Raw genomic sequence first — 13,246 nt, 5'->3', positions numbered from 1 at the left:
AGATTAAATGATGGTTTTGGTGGACACCCTTTAAACTTAGAAGTTAGCATTTCTTCATTTTAACATTGGTTCTTTGGAACTTTTTATTTGGATGACTAGATTATTTTTCCTAATTTTAAACTTTTTATATAAATGGAATCATTTCAAACAGCTTTATGTGGTATAACTGACACATACTAATCGGCATAAATTAAATGTATATAATTAGGTAAGTTGTGACACATGTATGAAGTCCTGAAACCACACCACAATCAAGATAAGGAGCACATCCATTACTTCTTCATATCTGTCTGCGATCGTTGGCTCACAGCACATCTCCATCCCCAGGCAACCGTGGATCTGCTTTTTGTCACTATAGATTAGTGTGAATTTTCTAGAATTTCATTTAAATAGAATCATACAGAATATACTTTGATCTGGCATCTCTTCTTTCACTCAGCATAAATATTCTGAGATTCATCCATGTTGGTGCATACATAAATAGTTCATTTCTTTTATAGTTGAGTAGTATCCTATTCTATGGATATGTAACAATTTGTTTATCCAGTCACTAGCAGATGGACATTTGGGTTATTTCCAGACTTTGGGTATTACAAATAAAACTGCTATGAGCATTTGTGTATGTCTTTATATGGATAAATGCTTTCATTTCTCCTGGGTAAATATCTAGGAGTGGGATAGCTAAACATGGTAGGTGTATATGTAACTTTGTAAGAAACAGGAAAGCTATTTTACATTCTCACCAGCTATAATACGTATGACAGTTCTAGTAGCTCCACATCCTGTCAATATTTGGTATGGTCTCACTCTTTAATTTTGGACACTTGAATAGCTGTGCAGTTGTATGAAGTTTGCTTTTAATAAGCTTACTGGGGTTTTGATTAAATTATGTTGAACCCACAGACCAATCTGAGAACTGAAACTTAACAATGGAGTCTTAATCCATGAACATACTATCTCTCTCCATTTATCTAGTTCTTTTGTAATTTTCCTCAACAATGTTTTGGAGTGTTCAGTGTACAGGTTTTGCACATCTTTTGTCAGATTTATCCCAAAGTATGTCATATTTTTATTTTAAAATTTCAATTTCTGAGTGTTTGCTGAAAAATATAGAAATAGAATTAGTTTATATGTTTATCTTCTATCTTAAAACCTTGCTAAACTCACTTTTAGTTCTCACAGCTTTTTGTAAATTTCATAGGATTTTCTAGAAAAACTATCATTGTGTTTGAGACAGTTTTACTTCTTCCTTTCTAATCTGGATGGTTTTCATGCCTCATTAGCACTGTACAATGATGAACAGAAACGAAAAAACATCCTTGCTTTGTTCCTGATCTTGGAGGAAAGTATTCATTCTTTTATCAAGTATGATGTTAGCTACACATTTTTTGGTGGATATCTTTTATTGGGTTGAAGAAGTTCCCTTCTAGTCCTAGTATTTCAAGGGCTTTTATCTTGCATGGATGTTGGATTTTGTCAAGTGTTTTGTTTTTTTTCTATGTCTATTAAGGTAATAATTTTTTTCTTTTTTAGATATACTAAGGTGAATTATACTGATTGGTTTTTAAATGCTAAACCAACCCTGCATTCTTGTCATGATGAATTATCCTTTTTATATATTATTGGGTTTGATTTGCTAAAACTATCTTAAGAATTTTTGCATCTATACTTATGAGGAATATTAGTCTGTAGTTTTTTCTTTGTTTGATTTTGATAGTGTTTCTTCCTCTTCAATTTTCTGGGATAGTTTGTATAGAACAGGTATTTTTTCTTCCTTAAATGTGTGGTAGAATTCAACATTGAAATAATGTGGCCCTTGAGTTTTCTTTGTGAGAAGCGTTTTAACTAAAAATTCAATTCAATAGACAAACTGAATAAACCTATTTTTAGTTCTTCTTGAGTATGCTTTAGTACTTTATGTCTTTCAAGGAATTTGTCCATTACATAATAGAAGCCAATTATATTAGAACAATATTGTTGGGGGGACAACAGTAGCTTCTACTGCAGACTAATTTTGCCCCTTGAGCATTTTGAGTATTCTATCTGAAGCCCCATGAATTATGAGGTTATTCACTCTGGCTAGTGGAACAAGAATGGTTCCAGGCTCTACGTGTACTCTGAGGATTATTCCCTCTAATTTTTTCAAGTGGTTCTTTCCTTCTTTCCACAGCCTTCATTAGTTGCCTCAAAATATGTTCTGATCAGTTCTCAGCTAAAGAGTTGAGTGGGATTCTCTGCAAATCTCCTATGTTCTCTCTCTATGCAGCTCTTTCCTCTCTGGTACTCTGACTTGCAAACTCTGGCTGTCTAGCTGTTACATTTCCCGAACTTCCAGCTCTAGGTCCTCAATTCTAAAGAGATTGCCAAGAAGGTTCCCCTCTATGTGCTGTGGCCTGGAAATTCTCTCCAGGCGTAAGCTAGGGTAATCATAAGGCTCACTTCATTTATTTCTTATCTCACAGGGATTACTGTAAAGAAATAGTCTTGGTGGACAAAGCATTTTTTCTTAATATTAAGATTATCAAAAAAGCTTTAAAGCATCATTAACAGTGTATGACCCTCTAAAAAAGAAGTGGCATCAGGAAGAAAATAAGAGCCAACTGTGTTTGGTTTAAACTAAGTGTTGATATTCTGAAAATTTATACAAAGCACAGAAGATTTGATTGGGTTTTTTGGCAGGGATTGGGGGGAGGTTGTGTGTGTCGAATACATATAGAAATACAATCCTATATGTATTCCATAAGAAATACATTTTATATTAATACTTCATTGTATTTTTGAAATAAACTGTCCTTTTTTCCCCCCTGGAGAACTGAAGATAGTTTATTATTACTAGACTATTCAAGGAGAACAATGAGATGAGATTAAAGAGATAAAACTCACAATACCATCCTTGCTTCCTATAATCAAATATGGTAACATTTTTATTTATTTTTATTAAATTTCATAATTCAACTGATATTTCCAGTCTATTAAAATTTTTAAGTCTCATTTTGAGATTCAACTTATTCATTGCATTATTTACAGTCTCTGCATTTGTATTATCTATCAATACAGTTTTATCTGAATCAATGATCGTTTACTTGAGCAAAGCTCAGGGTAAACAGAGACATATCACTAGAAATCTATCAGCAGACTTTTTGAAACTGGTCCAACAAAATACCAAATATATCTAATAGCTCTGTATCCAATATTTATTATTCTGTATATTATGACAGATTGCCTCAAATATACAGTACATGCAGTGTTTATTAGTCTGCCATAATAGGTACTATATATTTGTTGAAGTGAATTCAAATGAATAGCAATCCCCAATAAAATAAAACATGACATGACTTGTAGCTTATAATTTAACACTTCCTATTCTAGGTAGGGAAAATTGATTTCTTTAATAATCTATACTAAATTCTAGCCAAACTTTAACTTTACTGGTCTGTAGAATCAATCTTTTTTTAAAATGTGGTAATATATATGATAAAATGTTGCCATTTGAACCATTTTAAGTGTTCAATTCAGTGACATTGAGTACATTCACAACATTGTCCTACCATCACCATTATCCATTTCCAGAACTTTTTTGTCACCCCAAATAGAAAGACACTTTGTACCCATTAGTAATAACTCCCAAATCCCTCTTTCCCCCAGTGCCGAGTAACCACTATTCTATTGTTTGTCTCTATGAATCTGGCTATTCTAGGTTCCTCATATAAGTGGAATCCTTATAGCAAAATCCAATAGTTGTCTGTTTGTGTATGGCTTATTTCACTTAACAACGTTTTCAAGGTTCATTCATGGTATCACGTGTCATAATTTCATTCCTTTTTAAGGCTGAATAACATATTCTGTTGTATGTACAACTGACTCTTGAACAACATGGAGGTTAGGGGCACTAACCTTACCCCACGCAGTTGAAAACCCACGTGTAAGCTTTGATTCCCCCAAAACTTAACTACTAATAGCCTACTGGTGACCAGAAGCTTTTCCAATAACATAAACAGTCGATTAACACATATTTTGTATGTTATAGGTATTATATGTTGCATTCTTACAATAAAGGAAGCTGGAGAAAAAAATGCTATTAAGAAAATCATAAAAAAGACAAAATACATTTATAGTACTGTACATATTTATTGAAAAATAACAGGACCTGCGCAGTTCAAACCTGGGTTGTTGAAAGGTCACCCATATATACCAAATTTTATTTATTTATTCATCTGTGGAGGATCAATATTTGGTCTGTTTCCAACTTTTGGCAATTGTGAATAATCCTGCTATTAACATTGGTGTACAAGTATATGAATCCCTGCTTTCCGGTTTTTTGGGTATGTACGTAGAAGTGGACTTGCTGAATCATGTGGTAATAATTCTATGTTAAACATTTTGAGGAACCACCAAATTGTTTTCCAGAGCAGCTGTAGCATTTCAATTCCCACCATCAATGCACAAGGGTTCTAATTTCTCCACACCCTTACCAACATTTGTTTTTTTTTATAACAGCCATCCTAATGGGTGCCAAGTGGTACTCATTTTGGTTTTCATATGTATTTCTCTAATGATTAGTGATGGTGAGCATCTTTTCATGTGCTTACTGGCCATTTGTATATCTTCTCTGGAGAAATGTTTACTTAAGTTCTTTGACCATTTTTGAATTGGGTTGATTGTTTTCTTGTTGAGATATATATTCTGGATATTAATCCCTTATTAGAGATATCATTTATAAATATTTTCTCCCATTCCATTTGTTATCTTTTTCACTTTCTTGATAGTGTCCTCTGATGCACAAAAGTTTTAATTTTGATGAAGTCCAACTACTTTTTCTGTTGTTGCTTGTGCATTTGGAGTCTTCTGTTTTAAGTGAAGACCATTTTGATATCATCAGCATTTTCTGCAAACCTAATCATTTTGGGGCCTCTATTCTTTTGTTCTCCCCTATGTCTCTGCCAAACTTTTAGCATTGTTCTCTGGTTCTGTAAATGCTTCTCATCTTTGTTACATGTGTTTTACAAATGTGAGCTCTTACTAAAGCGATTTCTGTGAGCTCTGCAATGTTTTCTAAGGCTCCTCCCCATTTTTCTTCCTAATTAGGGTCATTTGAGATTATTAAGTCAGAATTGAATTTTTGATGGTATTCAATCCTCTCACGTTGTCTTTACATCGAAAGTCTCATTCTTTGGAACCATATTATTCTTTTTAAAAAGTTTTACAGTTTGTCTTTTTGAAGGCTAGAGCATATATTTAAGTATTGCCATTTCTATGAAGAACTCTGAGTTCCAGTATCAATTTTTAACAAGGATTCTCAGACTCCATACTGAAGATCAATTCTTTCATGTAATTTTAAGGGATAGAGTAGGGCACATATCCTAGTTATTTCCTTTACCCTGCAGAAAACAAAACTGGCAATAAGGAAAATCTAAAATGTAGATTTTAGTCAAATAAGACTTCCAGCAAATACCTAGGAGTCCCAGGGTTTTATCACTATTTCTTGCCAGTAGGTCAGTTTATGAATCATAAAAAATGTAGCATTTCCTTCAACTAGTTAGTGACTTTGAAGATATTCACACCATATTATTACTACAAATCACCCAGGTTGATCTCATAAATTATTTCCAGGTCAAATTTTATGTTATTCTAGGCAGACAACACAGTTACCTACTTCAGATACAAAATCTGTGAATATGATCAAACTATGTCAGAACCATAGAATTAGAATCAGAATAGACTTCTGGGATAATTAATAGAATACCTTCTCTTTACACATTAAGACCCAAGATTCATGAAATTTAAGTAATACTGCCCAGGTCACATTGAATGTACATCAAAGTTCTCTCTCTCTCTTTTATTTTTTTATTTCATGATTTTTTAAAGTCTACAGACTAAACAGAAGCTATAAATACTAAATCAGCAAAAAAAAAAGTATTTTCCACTTATGTTGAATGAAAGTATATTCTTGATAAAAAGAAAAAGCTGCAAAAATTCAAATAAAATTCCATTCATCACTGTCAAATATAACATATAAATAGCAAAAATGTTACTATTAATAAATTTAATATAAATTACAATATACCAACATTCATTCATAATTTATTAAATTAAATTAGACTCACATTTTTAAGTACTACTTAATTTCATAAAACATTTATTTTAGACTAGATGTCTATTACCTTAATCCATGAAAATTTCAGAGGAAAACATTATTTTACTGGTCAGAAAATAAATCAGTTGATATCAAGGGCTTAGGGTGAAGGGAAGAGTTGAACGAAAAAGGTGATGAGAGTACTTTTCATTTTGATAGTGGTCATGGTTATATATCAGGTGTTATGCATTTGCAAACATATTTACGTAAATATTTTGTTTTTCACTTATATATTTCTAAACTTATTCACAAACCAGAAACCAAACCAAAAAAATCAAGGTACTTAGAAGAAAAAAACAGAGTAACTCACCGTCTCATTTCCAAAAAGTATGTCAACATAAGGCATAACTTTCATCAATGGTTCCTTGTAGAACTGACTAATAAATGGTGCAGACAGATTTAAAGTGAAAATTCTATTCTTCTCAGAAGCATGGTGAGCTACTTTTAACACTGACTCTGGTGAAACTGTAAGGAAAAAGCCCTGGATAAAGAAAAAAGGGAGGGAAAATTAGAAATGCAATCTCCCCTGAGTAACTAAGAATAAAAGAAATCCATACAGTATATATAATACAATACATATTCATATAATACAAACTTTAAAATACTGTTATAAAATGTAAGGCAGAAAATAGCAGCATTTGATTAGGAGAAAAGTTTATCATATGAGTACTATATGTTTGATATGTGCCATTATGTCAAAGTGTAACACATTATTTATTTCACATTACATATAACACATCATTTATTTCATATTAGATTTGTATATTCAATATTGAAAGAATTCTGGAAATCTACACAAGAAAAAATATTTGAAAGGTCTCATTCAAGACAGTAATTGCATCTATATGAGAGAAATAGTAATGAAGGCAGATTGGATACTTCTCACTTCTTAGAAACACTTTGTATTCTTGTAAATGATATGGTATTTATTAAAAAATAAAATGATTTAAAAACCAAAATCATAGTTTGTTACCTTATGGAATATCTAACTGAATTTTTAAGTAAGAATCTGAACTAGAATTTTCAAATAAGGAGAAAATAATTTGGCAATGAAATAAAAATATTTTAATTAAAATTTCATATCCAGAAAAACTACATTTTAAAATGCTATTTATCTGTATCTTAAACATTAGTAAGTCTTTTAAAATTATTTGTGCTTCCTAGATGAAAGAAAGCACAAGCAAAGACATGGATGCTCATACAGGAAATTGGTTTAAATGGTGCACAAGTGAGTGAAGCAACACATAAAGGGCAATAGACAAGAAAGTCGGACAGGCCAGCTGAGTTAACACACCGGGGCCTTGAGTGGCAGGTTGGGAGTCTATTAGGTGGGGTGGGAATGGATGATGGATAATGAAGTTTTCCTTGAAAGAAAGGAATAACAAGTTAGCAAGAAAATGTAAACGAACGTTTATCTGGACAGCTACAGTTCAGCTACAGTCGATAAAAGCATGCATTTGGCTCTGTAACAGGAAATCATACTGGGAGTATTACATTTTGGACTTAGCAATTGTTTAAGATGTGGGAGACAAAGGAGAAAAGAGTCAGAAGATGAATGAGATTTTTGAATCTGGTTCTACCTTTAATAGAAACAGAAAAGTCCAGAATAAGACCTGGCTTAGATGGAAATAGAGAGTGCTTAGTTGTGGTTATATTAGGTTGGTGCAAAAGTAATTGTGGTTTTTGCAATTATTTTTAACCTTTTAAACCACAATTACTTTTGCACCAACCTAATTCTATATTTGAGGTGTTAAAGGACCCCCTAATATATATCAGAAAGTTGGGACTCAGAAGAAAGGTCATGGACGAAGATAATGGTAAAAGAGGGGTTGTAATTACCAGGGAAAAGAATGTAGAAAAGGAAGAGGGTAAAGGATACAACGAAGAAGAACAAAAATTAGGGGATAGAGGAAAGGAAAACAAGTAAAGGAGAGAACAAGAGGAAGACAAATGAGGATAGTAGAAGGGATGAAAGAGAAATCCAATGGGAAATTTCAAGAAGATACTTAAGGGTACCCAATGCTATTTAGGGGAGAGAAAGAAAGGACTGAGCAAAAGCCACAGGATTTGGTGATTAGGAGAAAGTCCTTATGGTGTGAAGGTGAAAAAGAGATAATTACTAAAGAAAGAATGGTGAGAAAGTAAAGGCAAGGATTCTAAATTATTTTGGGAGCTTTATCGGTGAATAATAAAATCATCCAAAATTTACTGAGTAATTCTTGAGTTCCAGGTACTATACTAAAAGCTTTACTTTATGTATATTAACTCAGTTATTATTTTTTTCCTTATATCAAACCTATGAGGTGGATACTGTTATTATCCTCATTTTATGAATAAAGAAGATAGGAAAGTTAAGAAATGTTCCTCAGGCCATACAGCTTATATGTGATAGAAACTGGCTGGATTCAGAGTCCAGAGATAATGCTCCTGGCTTGAGTAGACAATAGAGAAGAAAAGAGCAGAAAGACATTTTTAGCGGGGGAAGGGGGGCGGGAGAGTTGTTTTTAAAAAAAACAACAAAAGAAAGTTTGAGCACTTTTGCTCTACAATGAATAGGGTCCAGTGGAGAAACAGAAGAATGAAGAAGCAAGAAAAGGAGGATAATTAGAGCAAGGAACCAGAGGAAATGAGGGCAATGGGATCCAGAAGGGGAGAAGAGCTAGTTTATAAAGAAAGGAGTAACCTTAAAAATGTAAAGGAAACTTCTTCTAAAAGTTACAAAAAAGCTATTGAAATATTCACATTCGACTAAGGGACTAAATACTTCCACCATGCAAACTTTAGAAAGTTTAAACAACAACAACAAAAAGATAGTTTTCTATTACTTTCAATTTTCAAATTGAATATTAAAAGAATACTAAAAAATCAATTTTGTGGCAGGAGTCATGTATACTGGGATTCATCTTTCAAGGTTTATTGCCCTTATAAGTTCTGAAATATTAACAAAGAATTTTATACTATACTGGTCTCTTATTATATTAAAATATAGTTAATAAAATTCTAATAAAAATTTTTTCCTATTACAATAATATATTTTGTCATCACTTAAAAATTCCAATTCATTAATTTTTTACCAATATTCAATTGTTCTAAAAGGTAAACAAGTCTTTGTCTTAGGTAACATTATTTTTTAACTGTTTTCATCTTAATTTCTTAACCAACTACCATGTCACTTGCAAACTATGAGCACCCAAGCTGCTTCCTTTGCTATTTCCGTCACTTGGAGAATTAAAATGAACGGTTTATATAGCATCTTGTCTCCATAGTAATAGTATGTATTTGCTTTTTAGTCTTTCATTTAATGAGGCGAGTTTAAAGCACCCCCCCACCCCCATTTCTTCCCAAACTGTTCCAGCATGAAATAAAAACCTCCCAGAGCTAGCATTCTGCCAGCTGTGGATTAACCACAGACAGCCATAGAATGGTCTACATAAATAGTAACCTGGTCAAATAATTAGGCTTCTCACCAACTTCAGACTGAAAATTTGATCTGTGCTAAAATACATCTGATTGTAATTTACGGTGCAGAACAGTATGCCCCTGGAGTCCAAACCTGGCCCCATTCCAAATGTGTGCATGTTGTATGTGTGTTTTACTTTAAAATGCAACACAAGAGTATTGTGATGTGGATAGTATAACTTCCATTTTGTACATTTCATAAAGAATATACAAAAAACAATAAGCTTTTAAATGAGGCAAATTCACAATTTAAATTAATTCCATTTTTGAATGGTCTCTTGTTTTTCTTTAAGTAAATATTTAGTATTTAAACAATTTAGGATTTGTGCTCTGTTAGAGTGCAAAGACTTAAAATTGATGCCAACCATAATTTTTCTTCCTAGATTTATATCCATTGCTAGGCCACATGTTCCAGACTGTAGTATCACTAAAAATAAAAACAGTACCATTATAAAAAAATTTTTTTTTTCAAGTGTCAGGTTTGCAATATAAAAACAAGCCAATAGTTTATATGGCTATAGTTTAAAAAAACACTCTACATAATCAAAAAAATCTTGTGATTTTTAAAATTAGGGATTTCAGGGCCGGCCCAGTGTCTCAGGCGGTTGGAGGTCCGTGCTCCTAACTCCGAAGGCTGCCGGTTCGATTCCCACATGGGCCAGTGGGCTCTCAACCACAAGGTTGCCAGTTCAATTCCTCGACTCCCGCAAGGGATGGTGGGTTCCGCCCCCTGCAACTAGCAACGGGCAACTGGACCTGGACCTGGACCTGGAGCTGAGCTGCACCCTCCACAAACTAAAACTGAAAGGACAACAACTTGAAGCTGAATGGCACCCTCCACAACTAAGATTGAAAGGACAACAACTTGACTTGAAAAAAGGTCCTGGAAGTACACGCTATTCCCCAATAAGGTCCTGTTCCCCTTCCCCAATAAAATCTTTAAAAAAAAAAGAAGATAATGGAGTAATATTTTCTTTTTAAAAAAGAAAAAAATTAGGGATTTCAGTCTACATGTTAACCCTGCTACTCTTTGTCTCTACAAGCAACTAAGCAAAGTGAATTCTAACACTTAGAGGTTGAATAATAATCAAACTGAGAGAGAATCGAGACAACTTTGTCTATTAAAATGAAAACAAAACAAAAAGGCAAGAATAGAAGGGAGGGCAAAGACTATGGCAGAACCCAAAGAATCATTTAAACAGAGCCAGACTTCATGCTAAATCTCAAATACATAGATTTTTCATTCAACCACTCTAAGGATTTCTCAGGGGAGTTTAAACACAGGTGAATGCAAGAAATTAAGCTGTTTAATATACTAAAAGAATAGGAATGGAATTGCTCTTTTGCTCTTTACCAGTGTTTACCTTAATTCAAGGTGATCATTTGGGGATCTTTTTAATTGTCCTTACCTCAGAGCACAAACTCTTTTTTATTATTTCCATTAACAATTATCTGAGGCCAGGGCTTACAAAGTTTTGGCCTCTGAGAAATAATAAATTAGCTTGGAAATAAATGGTTTTTGGTAAAAAAAAAAAGATGAGAATAATAGGTGCATGCGTGTGTGCACATGTGTGTGTGCATGTGTGTGCATACACCTATGGAAATTTTAGGTATTTATAATCGTGGAAGTATAAGAATATTGATTCAAAAGGAAATAGAGCTACATAGAGTGACCATGCCTTATAATGATCAATTGTGAATTCATAGTGATACAGAAAAAACACACACACATCCTTTCAGTTAGGAAAATATTCTGATCAGAATATAACAGGGTAGAAATAGATCATATTATTTTGAAACATTCATACCAGTGGATTTTAACCTATTTGGTATACATATGCGTAAAATTTTACATGCATTGGCAGTAGGAGTGGGACAGCAATCCCTTGAGGCTCATCTATAAATAATGGGTAAGCACTGGATTTGACTGAAGGTTAAGAACTTGTAATTTGGTTTCTTTTCTCAAGAACACAGAACCACATAAATTCCAGTTTGATTAAAGAGTTTTCTTTTACTTTTTTAAAAACATAGACAATCTGTAATAAAACAGAAGTAAATATCAAACTTCTGGAGTGGGAATGACTTTCAAGCCTAGAGAGGGAAGATTATCTAAAAATTTGCTGTAGAAAAAAACCTTCAGTTGGTTGTCTTCCAATCCCATGGGGGGAAGGAAAGCAAACAAAATCCAGAGAATGTCTACAATAAATATAACAAAGGGTTAATATCTGTAGTCTATAAAGAACTTTAAAAATAGATTTAAAATAAACAAATATCAGGATACCAATAGAAAAATGAGCCAAGAACATGAAAAAGCATTCCATTAAAAAAGAAAGGGCAACACACAAATAAATATATAGGCAAACATTCCTCTCTAGCAATTCAAGAAACAACACGGTAGTACTCAATGATGAAGAAGGTTGGTGAAATTAATATATTAATACTGCTGGTGGGAGTACAACTGACACTTTTTCAGAAAATAATTTGAAAATATACACGAGGAACCATAAACATATTCATATTCTTTGACCCAATAATTCTACTTCTGAGAGTTTACCTTAAGAAAAACCCAAAATATGGGAAAATATACATTCATGAATGTTATCAGTATACTATTTATGTTATTGAAAACTTAGGGACAATGTAAATATTCAAGATAGAGGAATAAACAATCAAGTAATAATTAGCATATATATCTGCTCTAAACCTGGCTATTGATCATTTAAAATACGGCCAGTGCAACTGAAGACCTGAATTTCAAATTTTATTTAATTCTACTTTAAATGTAAGAAGTTATATGTAGCCAATTAAGAACATACAATGTGGCTAGAGTGACTACAGAATTGAATTTAAAAATGGAAGCAGTGCAAAATATTTTTCTCTAAACAATTTTTTTTTTTACTGTGGAACCACACGTCATTTTGACCATTGTCAATTTAGTGACTGATTTGGGTTATAAAGGTAAAATAGACACCATTTCAAAGACTTTGTATTATAAAAACGTTAAAAATATAAATTTTATAGGATTACATGTATAAACGACAAATATTTTAAATATATTAAATATGTTATAGAGACTTCTGGTCAAGATGTCAGGGAAGGTAAATGCTGTGCTTGCTTTTTCCCATGACGACATCAAATTTACAACTAAATTACAGAAAAACCAACTGAAGACCAGCTTAACAGAATTCTTACAACTAAGGATATAAAGAAACCATGTTGAGACTGGTAGGAGGGGTGGAGATACCAAACAGGCTGGTCCCACACCCACGTGTGGCAGTTAAGAATCAGGAGGAATATCTCGGCTACAGAGAACCTCCCTGAGGAGCGAGGGGTCCTAGCCACACACCGGGCTCCCAGTCTGGAGCACCAGTGCTGGAAAGAGGAGTCCCCACAACAGCTGGCTGTGAAAATCAGCAGGGACTCATCTGGGTGAAGTGGAAGGCTGCTGGAGCTGCAGGAGTCCCCTTAAAGAGCCCACACGCAGTCTCACTCTATCACAAACACTCACTCCAAGCTCCAGCTAAGAGATAGCAGCTTGAAAAGCGCCAGGGACATACGAGAAAGAACCGAATTGTCTGACCTCAGGGAGAGGGCTGGACGGACAGCTTTCTCTGAGAGGCACCATTGTTCCTTTGATGAAGTCTCCCCCCACAC

At 33.5% G+C, this 13,246-nt stretch overlaps 1 protein-coding gene across 2 annotated transcripts in view; it reads right to left on the bottom strand.

The window, feature by feature from the left end:
• ADK (adenosine kinase) overlaps positions 1-13,246 on the bottom strand; it is a 450,882-nt gene that overhangs the window by 137,842 nt on the left and 299,794 nt on the right. For both annotated transcript variants that reach the window (XM_019745975.2, XM_019745976.2), the window contains exon 7: positions 6,444-6,614. In XM_019745975.2, the coding sequence (XP_019601534.1) occupies positions 6,444-6,614 (171 nt within the window). The remainder of the gene's footprint in view (positions 1-6,443; positions 6,615-13,246) is intronic.

This window comes from Rhinolophus sinicus, linkage group LG07 (genome assembly GCF_036562045.2).
Source record: "Rhinolophus sinicus isolate RSC01 linkage group LG07, ASM3656204v1, whole genome shotgun sequence".
NCBI classification, from domain to species: Eukaryota; Metazoa; Chordata; class Mammalia; order Chiroptera; family Rhinolophidae; genus Rhinolophus; species Rhinolophus sinicus.
The sequence above is the reverse complement of the archived record's forward strand: the minus strand, read 5'-3'. Positions and strand labels throughout refer to the sequence as shown.